General features: G+C 42.5%; 1 protein-coding gene across 1 annotated transcript in view; it reads right to left on the bottom strand.

Moving 5' to 3' along the window:
- CPO (carboxypeptidase O) overlaps window positions 1–14,730 on the bottom strand; it is a 32,139-nt gene extending 17,409 nt beyond the window's left edge. Inside the window, exon 1 of the mRNA XM_090044840.1 lies at window positions 14,573–14,730. Within this exon, the coding sequence (XP_089900966.1) occupies window positions 14,573–14,646 (74 nt within the window). The 5' untranslated portion in view covers window positions 14,647–14,730. The remainder of the gene's footprint in view (window positions 1–14,572) is intronic.
- Between the last annotated feature and the right edge of the window lie 108 nt (window positions 14,731–14,838).

Here is a 14,838-nt window from a genome sequence, read left to right as displayed (position 1 = left end):
AATGTACAGTTGCCTTTTTTGTTGTTAACCTTAAACTCTTTCAGCAGCTCCCAACACTGTTGTCATATTTACAGGTCCTTCTTCCTTTCACTACTGATTCCATAATCTGTTGTGCTTTACTTGTGCTATTCCAAGACATAAACCTTGACTGCAGTCTTTTGTCAGCATTCACACTCACCCATCATATTGCATTTTCAGGCCAAGTCTTCCCGGGACCAGGACTCCCATGAGGCAGATAATTCTGAGGAAAAACAGCATCCTTCTGCAACAAACCCCCTTCCAGCACTGTGAGACCACGAAGTATAGAACCAAGTGAACTCTAGTGTTAATCTAGAATTATTATCGACACTTGATTAGCACAAAGGTGGCTTATAGCAAGTTGCCTTATCTCAGCAAAACCCACAAATCATTAACTTGGTATCTGATCATGAACTGGGTATCTTTCCATGGAGAGATTGTGGGTATCATTTGGAATATAACATGATAGAGATAAGCCACTGCTAAAATTTTCAACCCAATCCTCCTTCCTCCACCAAGCTTTGGGTGTTAAAATGAGATCTGGTTCTAAGCCATCCCTGTTTTGTTAAATGCAACACCAATGAAATGTTGCAAAGCAGAAAAAAAATGTCACCAGCACTGTTTGGAATGGAGATACTGGCCTAAACACAAGCTAGCTGGGCCTTTCTGAATGATGAAGGAAATAGTACATGAACCTGTCAGTCCAAGAACAAAGATTTTAATAGAGGTCTTAATACTGTTGCTGCTCAAACTAGCAGCTCCAGCATGTTTTCCAACAAGTCCTGCAGATCACAATTTAACCAGCAGGTGGACAGCCCTGAGATAAATCATGATATTCCCTGAAATTAAGCTTCACTTGAAAGTTGACATATCTACCCTGAAATGGAGCCCTGAGATGACCAGGGCTCAAAAAAACCTGCACAAAAAAGAAGTGGAGCAGAGTGGTTCACACAGGGGCAGTGCGTGCAGGGCTGGATTAACGTACAAACTAGACACATACTTATGGCACAGAGCTGGGTGGAGGTCCACTCCTTCCCTCTGTGGCTGTGGTGCAAATGGCCCTGTCTGGCTCTCTTCCCTTCCCCTCCCCTGGCCTCACCACTGTGGTGGCTGCTTCCTAGGAGCAGCAGCAAGCCCTGCTCCCTTCCGGCAGCAGGGTGAGGAGGTGGGTCTCGACTGGCCTGGGGCCCATGAATTTCTTTACCTAGGGCCCACTAAAGGATTAATCTGGCCCTGAGCATGCACCACTCAAAATGGGAGCCTGGCTGAGCAGAGCCATGCTCCAGCTCCCAGCCAGGCTCCAAGCGGCAGGATCACCACTGCTGCAGGTTGCACAGGAATACCACTGCAGTACAAGAAATAAAAACTAGATCTCCTAACAGTCTGTGCTATAAACACACGACCCATCTGCTCTTCTGCTGGAGGTATGGATCCCATACGCTGACTCCAAGGAGCTGACTGCTAAGCCTATTATTTAATCTTTAGATTATATCAGTATGGGATTAAAAAAAGACAAGCTTTTGGCCCCAAATCAAAGTGATTTCCAGCGTGAACAATCTGACCTGCTTGTAATTTTTTTAAGCCATGCACTATGCACATATGCTCAGTTGCCTATGCTCTGTTAACCTATAGCCTTAAGCCTAATTTTTTTAAAGCAGCATGCTACAGATTACATATTAAAATACACAATGAAAGCAGTGGTGTGCCTACATGGAGAGCTTGATCCTGCCCCGAGCCTTTCTACGTGGATTTCTTACTGAATTGCATGGAAATTCTGAATATAGGCACTGAATGTAAAAACCATCCACCACACATCCACCTCCTCACTCATTATTCATCACAATCATTTCCCCAACATCTGCAGCTAAATCTAATGCCATTTTCACCTGGATTAATAATCAAGGTAAATTTAATAATCAAATTAAGTGGAACTTAGTATGTGAAACTCCCTTTCCTTCCCTAGTCCCCATTATTACCTCAACTGGGACTAAATTATCCTCCAGTAAATTTCTATTGATGCAAAGCACTTATACTGAGTATTTGGGGCAGAATCAACACTCACTAGGGTTAATACAATGGGTTACTGATATGACTTAAATTACTCCTACATTGACTATTATGGCTTAAGTCCTGGTCTTCTGCTCTCACTGCAGCAGGAATATAAAACGTGTCACCTGACTTTCCAAAACCACCTCTGCGCCTCACCTTCACATTGTCTCTGGCTCCCTAGGTTGAATTAGCAGCAGGATTTCCCATTCATCTGTCAGACGTGCCTTGGTCTATCAATTTTGCCTTTTTCTTGCAGGGATTACAGGCTATTCGTCACGCACTTTTTCCATCAGGATTCCTGACAGCACATCGGCATAGCACTTAACTTTGATAAGAACTCAGCTTAAGCAGTAAGATACCTGCTTTCTAACTTGGATCAGCATTCAGATACACACACCATGTCCCCAGCTTTTTCCTATAGCACGTCGCTTTCACCAAAGCCTCAGTTTCCATCAGTGACCTAAACACTCTGAGAATGATTGCAGTCCACTGGAAAGAGCATTATGTTCATCTCAATGTCTCTGTTGGTGTTCACAAGGAGTATAGCTTTTATGGCTGGTGCAAACATTTCCCAAAAGCTCATTTAACATCTCTACTAACTACGCAGTCTATCCCAATAAATGGTATCACTAAAAACCTTCACTTCTCACATCCCTTCCAAGGGAAGTTCTGACATTATAAAGTACATTGTTGGACAAAAATCAAGTAAAACCAAGACATACCAGGAAATAATTACAATGATAATGATTTCATAAAATTAGTATTTTCTGACAGAAAACTGGTCTTCTTGAAAAATACTGACCCACTGTAATGGGTTCTGGATTCTCAAACTTGAATGTGTCCAAGCACTGGTTCCAATATAATTTAGAGCTGCCTAAAAGCTGCTATAACTTACTAGAGCTATCTTCCAAGTCACGCAGTTTTAGTTATATATCACACATCTTCAGGTTGCACAGAACACACTAAAGATTTTACTGTTTGATCATTAAAAAGTCTTAAAATAGAAAGAATTCCAGCCCAAGCAATTTGCGGTTATCCTAATAAATATAAAAGCTGGTTTTACTAAAGTGAAGTTTAAATACCCACCATGTGATGATGAGGTTGGCGCACAATTTAGGAACTGTCAGAGTTACTTACTTAGGGATGTTTAGAGGTGCTTTCAAAAGCTTCTCAATAACTGCTAATACTATTAGTAAACAAATTTAGGTCCAGAATCTCTCATAGGTCTGGACAGTCTGTGACGTCCTCAACAGACATCAATCTCTGTACATGTTTTTTTAAGGCAACAATACCAGCATCCTTTGATATGGATTATGGGCAGTTCTGTTTGGGCTCTGCATCCAAAGCTAAGGTGCTGAGCATTCAGAAATCCACCAGAAATGTCAATGGGAACTAATTCAGTCTCTCTGAAAATCAAGTACAAAGAGCATAATCCAGCAGTCCTTAAGCAAGTAAAATTCTTACAGAACATTTGAGTACTTCTAAATCACAGCTTGGCATTTATTTTGGGAACAATCTCTGCCTCAGATGCTGCGATAACCTGGGGTACATCCACGCAAGCTGCCTGAAAAGTTTAGTCCTTGTTGCTTGATCAAAGAGTTATTCATTTTGGTGACAAAGTTAAACTATCTGAGGCTCATATGAATGCATGGAACATTTGTCATTGGCAGCTGTCACACTGTCTTTTATTCCAATGGTGAAAACTCTTACTTGTAAGAGAAGCCTTTTGTCTTACCCAAGTCAAACTAGCAATGTCAATGGCACTGCTCTCCTGGGTAAAGATTTGCAGAACTGGTGCCATACTGGCTGCCATTTAGCAAGGGGAGATTTAAATGAGTGGTCCCTGACTGTGCAAAAGTACATACAATCCCACTGTTTTCCATCATAGAAGTTTCAAGGTAGCCTCTTCAGACAAGTTTTTAAGAGAATTTTATAAAAGGTTGCTTTAAAGCCCATTTTACTCATGTCTTTGAAATAAAATAATTAACTTTTTAAGTAAGTAAATGAACAATTATTTTATCACTACCAGCAAAACTGTAAAAGACCACACATAAGCCATTATTACTGTTTAATGGTTAAAAAACAGCTTACAGCACTGCATTCTAGGGTAACCAACATTATTTTTAATGGGTTTTATTACAAGCAGTAAAATGGTTTATTAACTAGTTAAACAGCATAAATGATTAGATGCAAATATGCTTGAATACCATTATGAAAAAAGAGCCCAAACCTAATCTATTAATTTCCCTTTAGAGTGGGAAATCATCTTCTGTGGTGGCAAAACATTTTTAATATAAACCTTTGGCCCCAGTCCTGCATTCACTTACCCATGTAGTTAACTTTAACCATGAGATTAATACCATTGAACATAATAGGACTATTCACGTGCATGAAATTAAGTATTTGCTCAGATTTCTGCAAGACTATTAGCATGAGGCCACCCCATTGCTGCTTCAGGAACTGATAAGATGAATCCTCAGTGCCCCTGAGGAGTTCTAATGATGTTAGGAGGGTCTACATGGATGAAGGTGCATAGTGGAAGATTTCAGTGCTTACCTGAATTAGAGTCTATACCTGTTCCACTGAAAGCAATGACTCCTACCAGCTTTAATAAGGCACATAATAAAGAGTTGTACATCTGATTTGTTTGTTGTTTCATAGATTTCATAGACATTCAGGCTGAAAGGGACACCAGAGGATAAGAGTCCAGCCCCCTGCCCCAGGGGCAGGAAGTCAGCAGGGATCATAGGATCCCAGCAAGATAAGCATCCAAATGTATCTTGAAGGCATTCAAGTGAGTGCTTGAACTGCCTCTGGCAGCCATCTATTCCAAACCTTGGGGGCTCGGACAGTAAGTTCTTCCTTATGTCCAGCCTGAATCGGTTACAGTGGAGTTTGTGACCCTTTGATCTTGTCATCCCTTGGGGTGCTCTGGTGAACAGATGTTCCCCCAGATCCTGATGAGCACCCCTGATAAACTTATAGGCGGCCACCAGATCACCCCTGAGCCTGCGCTTTTCTAGGCTGAAGAGTCCCATAGCTCTCAGCCTCTCATCATAAGGTCTGTTTTCCTGACCTCTGATCATGCATGTGGCCCTTCTCTGGACTCTCTCAAGCTTCTCCACATCCTTTTTGAATTGTGGGGCCCAAAACTGGACTCATTTTTTAAGTATGCGATAGCTAGGAAAATGCAGTTGGGGCGGGGGGATCAACTAGGTTGCAGAAAGTCCAACTGCTTTTTTTAGAAGCTGGTAGCCTTGCTGCATGTCTGTTCAGGCATGCTGTTTTTCAGCATGTGTGTTGATTAGGGGTTTTTGAGTAATTAACAAACATCTACCTCCCATCACACATGCAGAAGGTACTATCCACAGTGTAGATGGGAACAGGGGCAATTCAGTGGCTAGTCACACAGGACCCCAGTGCAGAGCAAGGAATTCTAAACCACAGACATAAGTGTAAGAACAAGACCTTCCCTTCTTTTTCTAGTTTGGGAAGGTGGCCTTGGTACTTTTGGCTGTCATTGGCTTTGCCTTAAGCATAGCATTTTTAGATAGAGCAGCTTGATTTTTAAAGAGGATACTGTGCAATTATTTTTGGACTTAACCTCCAACTGAAGCTAGAGTAGTCTCTTTTCTTTGTATGGTCAGGAAACATGCAGAATGATGCTGCAAGTATTTCATCACATCCACTGTCGTGGGATGCAGCCACTTAGCAGAAATGAGCCCTTTTTCTCTTTTCTGCATCCTAGCTCTTCTGGCAGCAGAAACTCTTTGCGAGCAGACAGGTGAGACGCCACCATTTTTATACTGTATTTCGGATGCAGGGAATTACAGCGCAAATGAATAATCTCTCCTTCTCGGGCACTGTTCATCTTTGTTTTCCTTTGTCTCAAAAAGTGATCTAGGCTGACAAAGCACTTAGTTCTTCATTTAGGAGACAGGTGCTGGATACTGGATGTTACATTGTCTCATTCCTCTAGTAGGCCGCTAGTGTTAATTTTGTGTTCTAAGAATTGATACAAACACAGAAGTATTAAATTATCCCCTGGTATCTTCAACATATCCCCACTGCTAAAGTGTGGATTATGCCAGCTTTATTCCACCCCAGGATCCCTGTGTTGCCTCAGTAGAGTACCAGTCTAGCTGGTATACTGCTGAGCCAGCACAAAAGGCATCCAGAGCCCAGGACTGAGCCCCACATATGCAAAGAGAGGCAAATAAAGAAACCTGCTATTCACAGCTGAGATTATTGCAACTGTGAGATATATAACAGTAGAAGGAATAACAAATGCAAGGAAGGTACTTAAACATGGATATTTCACAATGGTCTTCAGTAAGTTGGTTTTTTGTTGTTGTTTTGTTTGTACCAGTATTGACCCTGTGTAGGAAAAATTGGTCTGGCCGTAATCCAATGTGTGCAGCTACAAATCAGAATTCGGTGGCATTACTCCAGCTTTATACCAGCTTCAACAAGATCAGAACCAGGCCCAACCTGGTTCATGACTGCCCCCCCCGATTCATGACTCCAGTAAGAAAAAAAATGCGGTTTGTGTAACAAATTTTTCTTTTTTTGATGATCAGATTATAAGGTCAGAACCTCAACTGGTGTTTGTTGTAGCTCCAGTGACTTTAATTTAAGACAGTGATGATCTGCTTCCCCTGTGCAACGTAAGGCAGATGAAGCTACATGCAAGGCACCTGCAACCAGCACCACACACAAACCGATACTAAAAACGTAGCATACTCTGCAGAATGGACTGAGGAGACTAAGATGTGGCACCTATTTGTAAGTGGTAGAATGAACAATTTAGCAAGTATTGTCTCTGTCTGAAGGCATCAGTACATTTCTACGCATGAAACAGTGACAGATGAAAGAATTTTCCTATTTATCAGAATTCCATCATGCAACATAAGGCAAGAACATATTTGCACTTGCCGGGTGCTATGGTAACCATACTATCTACCACTGTATTGTACAGGAGTGGTTTCATGAATGGGGAGCAGAGAAAAATGGAAAGCTGGACTTGCTCCCTGTGAGAAGAGGAAGACTTGTATCAGTCGCTTGCTGCAGACACAGAGCAATTCCCCCTGCTTTGCACATTGTGCAATTATGCCCCTGCAAAATAGGTATATAACGTCATCAAATCACATGGATCAGCTACCATGTTACTAGAATGGGAAGGGGATCCAAGGTTACCTGGCCCTTTTCCTCTCCTTTCATCCCCCTCCCTCCACCTTGTCCTCTTACCTTTGTGTGTTTGCCAGCCCTGCTAGAGGTCCTTTCCTCTTGGATTCCTGGTTACATAGTTCTGACCCCTGCCCCTCCCCCCAGAAACAAAACAGTCACTGGGCCCAGGAGCAAGCAAAGCCTGATGACAAGGGATCCTGGTTTTCTCTGCTTAAAAATCATGAATTTTCTGATTAACCCCCCTCCCCCGTGCAAATTCTCAGATTAAAAAACCCCAAATCCACATTTTTCCACAATTAAAATGAAACACTGCTATATACTGAAAATCTCTCAGTGCCTCAATCACTACAATACAATAGATTCTAAATACTTCTATATTTTGATATTTGATTTTGGGTTTATCATGGAAAATCATAGCTCAGTGAGAGTAAAATTGGGACAAGGCTGGGGTGTGGAGGAGCCTCAGACCAGACAGGGTCCACCTCTTCAAAAGCATGCCTTGCTCTCTGTACAGCCTCCCTTATTAAATTTTAACATCAAGATGTGGCAAGAGACTACCAAATAGGAGAGAGACCACAGGGTGTAAGCGCTAGTAGGTCTCTAAAGGCAGGTACCCAGTAGCAGCACTCATGAGCAGCCTTTTACCCTCATTGTACCCAGCTGAGTTAGAAGATGCCAAGGCAAAGAGAAGGGCCAGATAGCGCTACTAAAAAGGTGGATCTCACGTACTTAGTTCAAATATCAATTATTTCAGTATTACATAAAAGGTATGAACAGCATGACTGCTGCTCCAGTGCTTCTATGGATGTTAGCAAAAAACAGAAAGAGAGCATTTCACGCCAAGTAAAATTATGATTTTGAATGTTTGAATGGGGGGGGGGTCCTAAAATGCCTTGTGAGCTTCAGACATTAAATGACAATGAATGAAGCTCAGTCAGATTTTCTAAGTACAGCAAGAGATGACAGATTGGTTCTTCTTAGCATTCATCCTCTCTCTCCCTGCAGAATTCCTTAACATGTCTCCCAGCACAGTGTGCTTCTGTACCTGAAAATGACCCAAGGCAAGGGTACTTGAGCCCAAGCCTACAGCCCAGATCCAGCAGACCCATGCAATCTGGTCTGCGGGTCTCCCCAAGGGTCTGGAAATGTGGTAGGGGACCAGTGGCAACTAACATTGCCACAGCTCCCTCACCACCAAGTTTCCAAGCCCCATGGGCTAGGTGACATGGCCCTATGCACAGTCAGGCCTGGGGCAGGGGGGGCCAATCCAGTGCACATATGCAGCTGTGGACAGAGTGAGGGGCCCCAATCCCGTGCATCTGGAGCTGGGGCCAGGGCCCAGCACGGCATGTGAGGGGCTGTGGTCTAATCAAAAACACATGAGGTCAGGGACCAGGGGCAGGATCAGGCCCTGGCCCCATGTGAGTCAGGTTGGGCCCACAAACTGGTCTCATCCCAGGGACCCACCCCATGCACTAAGCCAGCCCACAGGGGCAAAAAGTTGGGCACCACTGACCTAAGGCTTTAAAAAAGAATAAAGTATTATTTTGTACATATAATGCATGGGATCAGAGGATGTTATAAAATATAAATTTGGGGGATTGTGGGCACATTTTTTTCCATTTTACAAATATGGACAGTTCTAAGTAAGGAACATAATAACTGTCAAAAAAAGGTGCTCAGGCACCTTATGCTGTCAGCATTTTATTAGCTCTAGTAATGTTGACAGAACTAAATAAACCACATGAAATGCTGCAAAGTTAGTCTCAGTACAAAGCTGCTATTGCCACTTACAAAATATCACTAAATACTTTCTGAACATAGATATTCTGTTGCAAACCAAACAGAAAACAAATGTTGTGTCTTATTCAACAGAGGCTATTTGCTTTGTAATTTGCATGGAAAGAGGTGAACATTTTGGTATTACTAAATGTTCAATTATCAAACATTCAATAGCAATTCCAATAGATCTAGCACTCAGTTTTAGTAGCATTCTTGACTATTCCAATCCCCTTCTGCAATTTCCAAGTTCTAGACTGCAGCACATGCAAAGAAATGGCCATCATACGCATAAAGAAACAGCTTTTGGTTCTCAAGTCAACGAACTTGCTATTTTTTTTAAACTCTCGATGTCCTTGGTTCAAGCTACCTCACAGACCTTTTGTTTTTCCCTTACAGCTCCAACTTCATTACAATCCCTCCACATCATACTATAGTTGTAAGATTCTCCACCTTGGCAAGACATTGTCCCTACCTCCTAATCCTTCTCTTCATGAATTCTTCAATTATTCTTATAAATACTCAGGCTTTAATATGCTATGACACTTAATTACTTCCCTCTGCTCTTTGTCATTGAACTTTGTGGACTAATTTAAGACTGTTAAACATTTGAAAAATGCCTCATAAAAATACTGCATAAAAACCAAGGACCTGTTAACTTTACTCATCCAAATAATTCATGCGATGATGCTTACTCATATTAGATTAGTTGAATTCAACTGGTAAGCTAGGCTTACAAACTCAAGCCCATAAGTGTACCTATTTTTAATGAGAAACTTGGCACTAGTAGACTCCTGCTAGTTACAGGATGCAAAAAGTGGAAATAAACAAGGCAGTATCTTACTGTTACTTGTGATTGTTTAGACAGTGCTTAAGTTAAGGTTTCATAGATTCAAAACGAAGGGACAAATTGGAGAGTCCAGAGGGCAACAATAATGGTTAGGGCCTGGGGCACAGGACTTCTGAGAAGCTGGGCTTATTTAGTCTGGAGAAGACTGTGTGTGTCTACATGTGCATTAATGCACTTTTCCTAAAGCACATTAAATTTAGTACCTCCAATAGGAGGTACTAAGTAAATGTGCATTAGGTTGCCCTAATGTGCAGTACTGAAAGCAACATTTTTAAGTGACAATGACCAGCAGCCTATTTTACCGTGCATTAGCGTAATTGCATGGTTCTTTAAATGTTGCTTTGATGCACAGTAAAACAGGCTACTGTGCATTAAAGTGAACCCACTGGAGGGTGGGGGGGGATTTAATAGCAGCTTTCAACTACCTAGAGCATGATTACAAAGAGGATGGAGCTAGACTGCTCTCAGTGGTGGCAGATGATAGAACAAGGCGTGATCGTCTCAAGTTGCAGCAAGGAAAGTTTAAGTTAGATATCAGAAGAAACTGGCTCACTAGGAAGTTAGTAAAACACTGAACAAGTTACCCAGAGAGGTTGTGAAATCTCCATCCTTGGCAGTTTTTAAGACCTGGATAGACAAAGCTTTGGCTGGGAGGATATAGTTGGGGATGGTTCTGCTTTAAGTAGGGGGTTGGACTGGATAACCTCCTGAGGTGCCTTTCAACCCTAATTTCTATGATCCTATGAATTAATTGTAACATGGGTTTCCTGTTTATATGTTTTCTATTTATATAGCCCAGGGAATAAAATTTTCTGCTCAGGTATGCATGAACTCCTATGTCCCCTATTAATCTCATTGAAGTATCAGATAAAATGACTGTTCAATATCAACATTAACTGCTTAATTGCCAATTGTTTGATGCACAGAAAGGTAAGAGGGAAGAAGACTCCAGGATGCTGAGACCATAGGTACTGCTATAAAGAAGAAAACTGAAGCTAAAGTAAAGAGATCCATCTTTTCTTTAGCAGCAAGAGGGCACAGCAGCCCCCCGGGCTCTCCAGGGATCTAGCAGACCTCCTGAAGCTAAAAAGAAAGGCCTACAAAGGATGGAGGACGGGATTCACCTCCAAGCAGGAATACTCTGCACTGGCCCGGACCTGTAGGGAGCAAACCAGAAAAGCCAAGGCTGCAACTGAACTCCAACTAGCTTCGAGCATCAAGGACAATAAAAAGTCCTTTTTCAGATATGTGGGGAGCCAGAGGAAAAGCATGGGCAACATTGGACCCCTGCTGAACCAGATGGAACAACTGACAACTAGTGCCCAGGAAAAAGCCAACCTATTAAATGGGTACTTGGCATCGGTCTTTCATCAGTCCCATGGGACGCCCATGCCCGCTACAGGACAGGAAGATCCCCTGCCCTCCATCAATGCTGACCTCGTGAAGGAACACACCTTGAGAGGCTGAATACCTTCAAGTCAGCTGGCCCTGACAATCTACACCCCAGGGTACTCAAGGAACTGACAAGCATCATAGCCTAGCCTCTGGCACAGATCTCTGAAATCTCCTGGTGCTCTGGTGTAGTGCCTGAACACTGGAAGAAGGCCAATGTGGTGCCTATCTTCAAGAAAGGGAGGAAAGTGGATCTGGCTTAACTATAGGCCCATCAGCCTGACTTCCATCCCGGGGAAGATCTTAGAAAAGTTTATTAAAGAGGCTATTCTTAATGGACTGGCCGATGCCAACATCCTGAGGGACAGCCAGCATGGGTTTGCTGTGGGTAGGTCTTGCTTGACCAATCTCATTTCCTTCTATGACCAGGTGACCTATAACCTGGACAAGGGAGAAGAGATTGATGTCATATATCTGGACTTCAAAAAAAGTCTTCGATCGGGTATCCCATGATCTTGGTGAAACTGACCAATTATGGCCTTTGGTCGACCACGATCCGCTGGCTGGGAAATTGGCTCCGTGGTCAGACCCACAGGGTAGTAATTGATGGACGTCAATCTTCATGGTGCCCTGTGACCAGTGGGGTCCCCCAAGGCTCTGTCCTTGGACCCATATTGTTCAACATTTTCATTAATGATGTGGATACTGGAGTCAGAAGCAGACTGGCCAAGTTCGCTGATGACACCAAACTTTGGGGCAAAGCATCCATGCCAGAAGACAGGTGGGTGATCCAGGCTGACCTGGACAGGCTCAGCAAATGGTCGGATGAGAACCTGATGATGTTTAACACTGAAAAATGCAAGGTTCTCCACCTTCGGAAGAAAAACCTGCAGCACCCTTATAGGCTCGGCAGTGCTACGCTGGCTAGTACTACGGAAGAGACTTGGGGGTTATTGACCACAAGATGAACATGAGCCTGCAATGCGATGCTGCGGCTAGTAAAGCGACCAAAACGCTGGCTTGCATCCATAGATGCTTCTCAAGCAAATCCCAGGACATCATTCTCCCTTTGTACTTAGCCTTGGTGAGGCCGCAGCTGGAGTACTGCTTCCGGTTTTGGGCTCCACAATTCAAAAAGGATGTGGAGAAGCTTGAGAGAGTGCAGAGAAGAGCCACGCGCATGATCAGAGGTCAGGAAAGCAGACCTTATGATGAGAGGCTGAGAGCCATGGGGCTCTTCAGCCTAGAAAAGCGCAGGCTCAGGGGTGATCTGATGGCCACCAAAAGTTTATCAGGGGTGACCACCAGTATCTGGGGGAATGCTTGTTCACCAGAGTGCCCCAAGGGATGGCAAGGTCAAAAGGTTATAAACTACTGCAAGACCGTTTCAGGCTGGACATAAGAAAGAATTTCTTTACTGTCTGAGTCCCCAAGGTCTGGTACAGCCTGGCATCAGAGGTGGTTCAAGCCCCTACACTGAACACCTTCAAGACTAAATTGGATGCTTATCTTGCTGGGATCCGATGACCCCAGCTGACTTCCTGCCCTTTGGACAGGGGGCTGGACTCGATGATTTTCTGAGGTCCCTTTCAGCCCTAATGTCTATGAAATCTCTGAAATCATGATAAAGAAGAAAAATGATAGTGAAAAAAACCCAAAAGAAATGGGCAGAGCCCCAAAGTAGTTGCAGGGGTATTTCCCTACTGAATGAGGAGTGAACACTGCAATTAGCTACTTGATAGTAACCAATAAGTTTAGTTACCAAATAGTAGCCAAGTTGTACTTGATCTTTGTGCAAGCCTCTCATTTGCAGATGATGTAGAACAGGAAGGGAACATGTTGTCATAAATATATACTCCAGCCTACAAGCAGATTTTGGACTCCCTAATTTGATACTCAAAAAAACCTTGTACTCCTTCCAAATATCATGATGATCACTACACGGTGAATGACTGTTCATGATACAAACCACAGGGAAATGCTAGATTTTTTTATAACTGCTCATGATTAGTTACGTGTTCATATCAAAATACAAATAAGATGGAAGAGTAATAAAACTGACAGCATGATGCTATCACAAACCATCTGGCACAGGAAATGTGCTTTCTATGTGGATCCATTAGATTTTAACAAACATAAGGAGGTGCTTCACTGGTTATAAGACCAAGTACTTTTCCAGCAGTCATCAGCTCAGTGTAGTGGATACACATTCTCCCCCACTAGGACTTAGCATGAATAGCAAGAGTAGTAGTTAGTAAGCATCCTTGCTTGATTTAAAAAAGCAAATTCACACAATCAGTATTTTTTGTTGCATCTGATCCAGAGAGGGGGACATCACAGCAACAACCTAGGCAAATCTCTTCAGTCTAGAAGTCAAGTTCTACATTTCACAAGATCACTTTTTACTGGCAATATTCCCAGACTTGAGGGTTTCAACCAGACTAAAATACAGTAAGGACAGCTCTTCTTGTTGTATGTCATTCCCAAACCATCCATAATAACTCTACATTCATAACTTTAGTAGGAAGATTCTCTCTATAAAAAAATATACTGTATTCAACTTATCTATTTCATGATGGAATGGGCAGCAGCTTAGAAAAACACATGCTTTCTTTTCACCTTGGTTTTTATCACACCATTGAAATGCTTCAAGCCAGATACTGAGGCTATATTCAGAGAGACAAAGAATGGTATAGCTCTTACTGCTCAGCATATGAAGCAAGAGCACCACCATTAGGTCAGATAAAGTCACTGTAAAAGGGTATCTCTGCTTGTTCTGATAAAACAAGATCATTACCATGGGACAGAAATAGGCAACAGATGCATCTGCTCACATAGGAATACCATGTTTCAACATTAACAAAATGCTCAAAATAATCCATTCAGAAGTTACATTTCTTTGTTTTTTAAACCTATATTTAATACCTTATTTTTTTTGTCAAATTTTCACTGAAAGGCTCTGGAAGGCACCTGTCAATAAACACTCACAAGAGCAGAGAAGAAGACATACACTTGCCCCTAAAAACTACTTTGACACACATCACGGCTGCTTTACAGTTCTCAGCTAGTGAACCATCTAACTCACACCAGCCAGCCAATACCACCAAATCCACAGCACTACTGTTATCCCTCAGTTCATTAACAAGCTAAGGCAAATGATGCTGCATCATATGATGATGAAACCAAAAGTTTCACAGTTGCAAATTGCTTGGTAAGAGGTAATATTAAAATATGAACAAATATTAGAGGCAAATACACAGCAATATGTGAGACATATGAATCTTGCATTTAACTTACAGTCCAGGGGGAAGGGAGGTTGGGGGAAGAGGGCTGCAGATCTGAGGAAAAGCACACAGAATAAGGAATACCATGCTGTTCTACCTTCTGAAGACAAGACTACAAAGCTATTTCCCTTGCTACAAACTTGTCAGGGCTTGACGTTTGGAATTTACATTCTAGGCAACAGCTAAGAATGGACTGCTGTTCTGCATAGAGTGCTTACACAACTATAATGAAGAAGCACAACTCTCATTATGTCTTCCCTCCTTACAGAACTGCAGACA

The sequence above is a fragment of the Crocodylus siamensis genome, chromosome 4 (assembly GCF_052110815.1).
Source record: "Crocodylus siamensis isolate JL-2025a chromosome 4, ASM5211081v1, whole genome shotgun sequence".
Lineage (NCBI taxonomy): Eukaryota > Metazoa > Chordata > Crocodylia > Crocodylidae > Crocodylus > Crocodylus siamensis.
The sequence above is the reverse complement of the archived record's forward strand: the minus strand, read 5'-3'. Positions and strand labels throughout refer to the sequence as shown.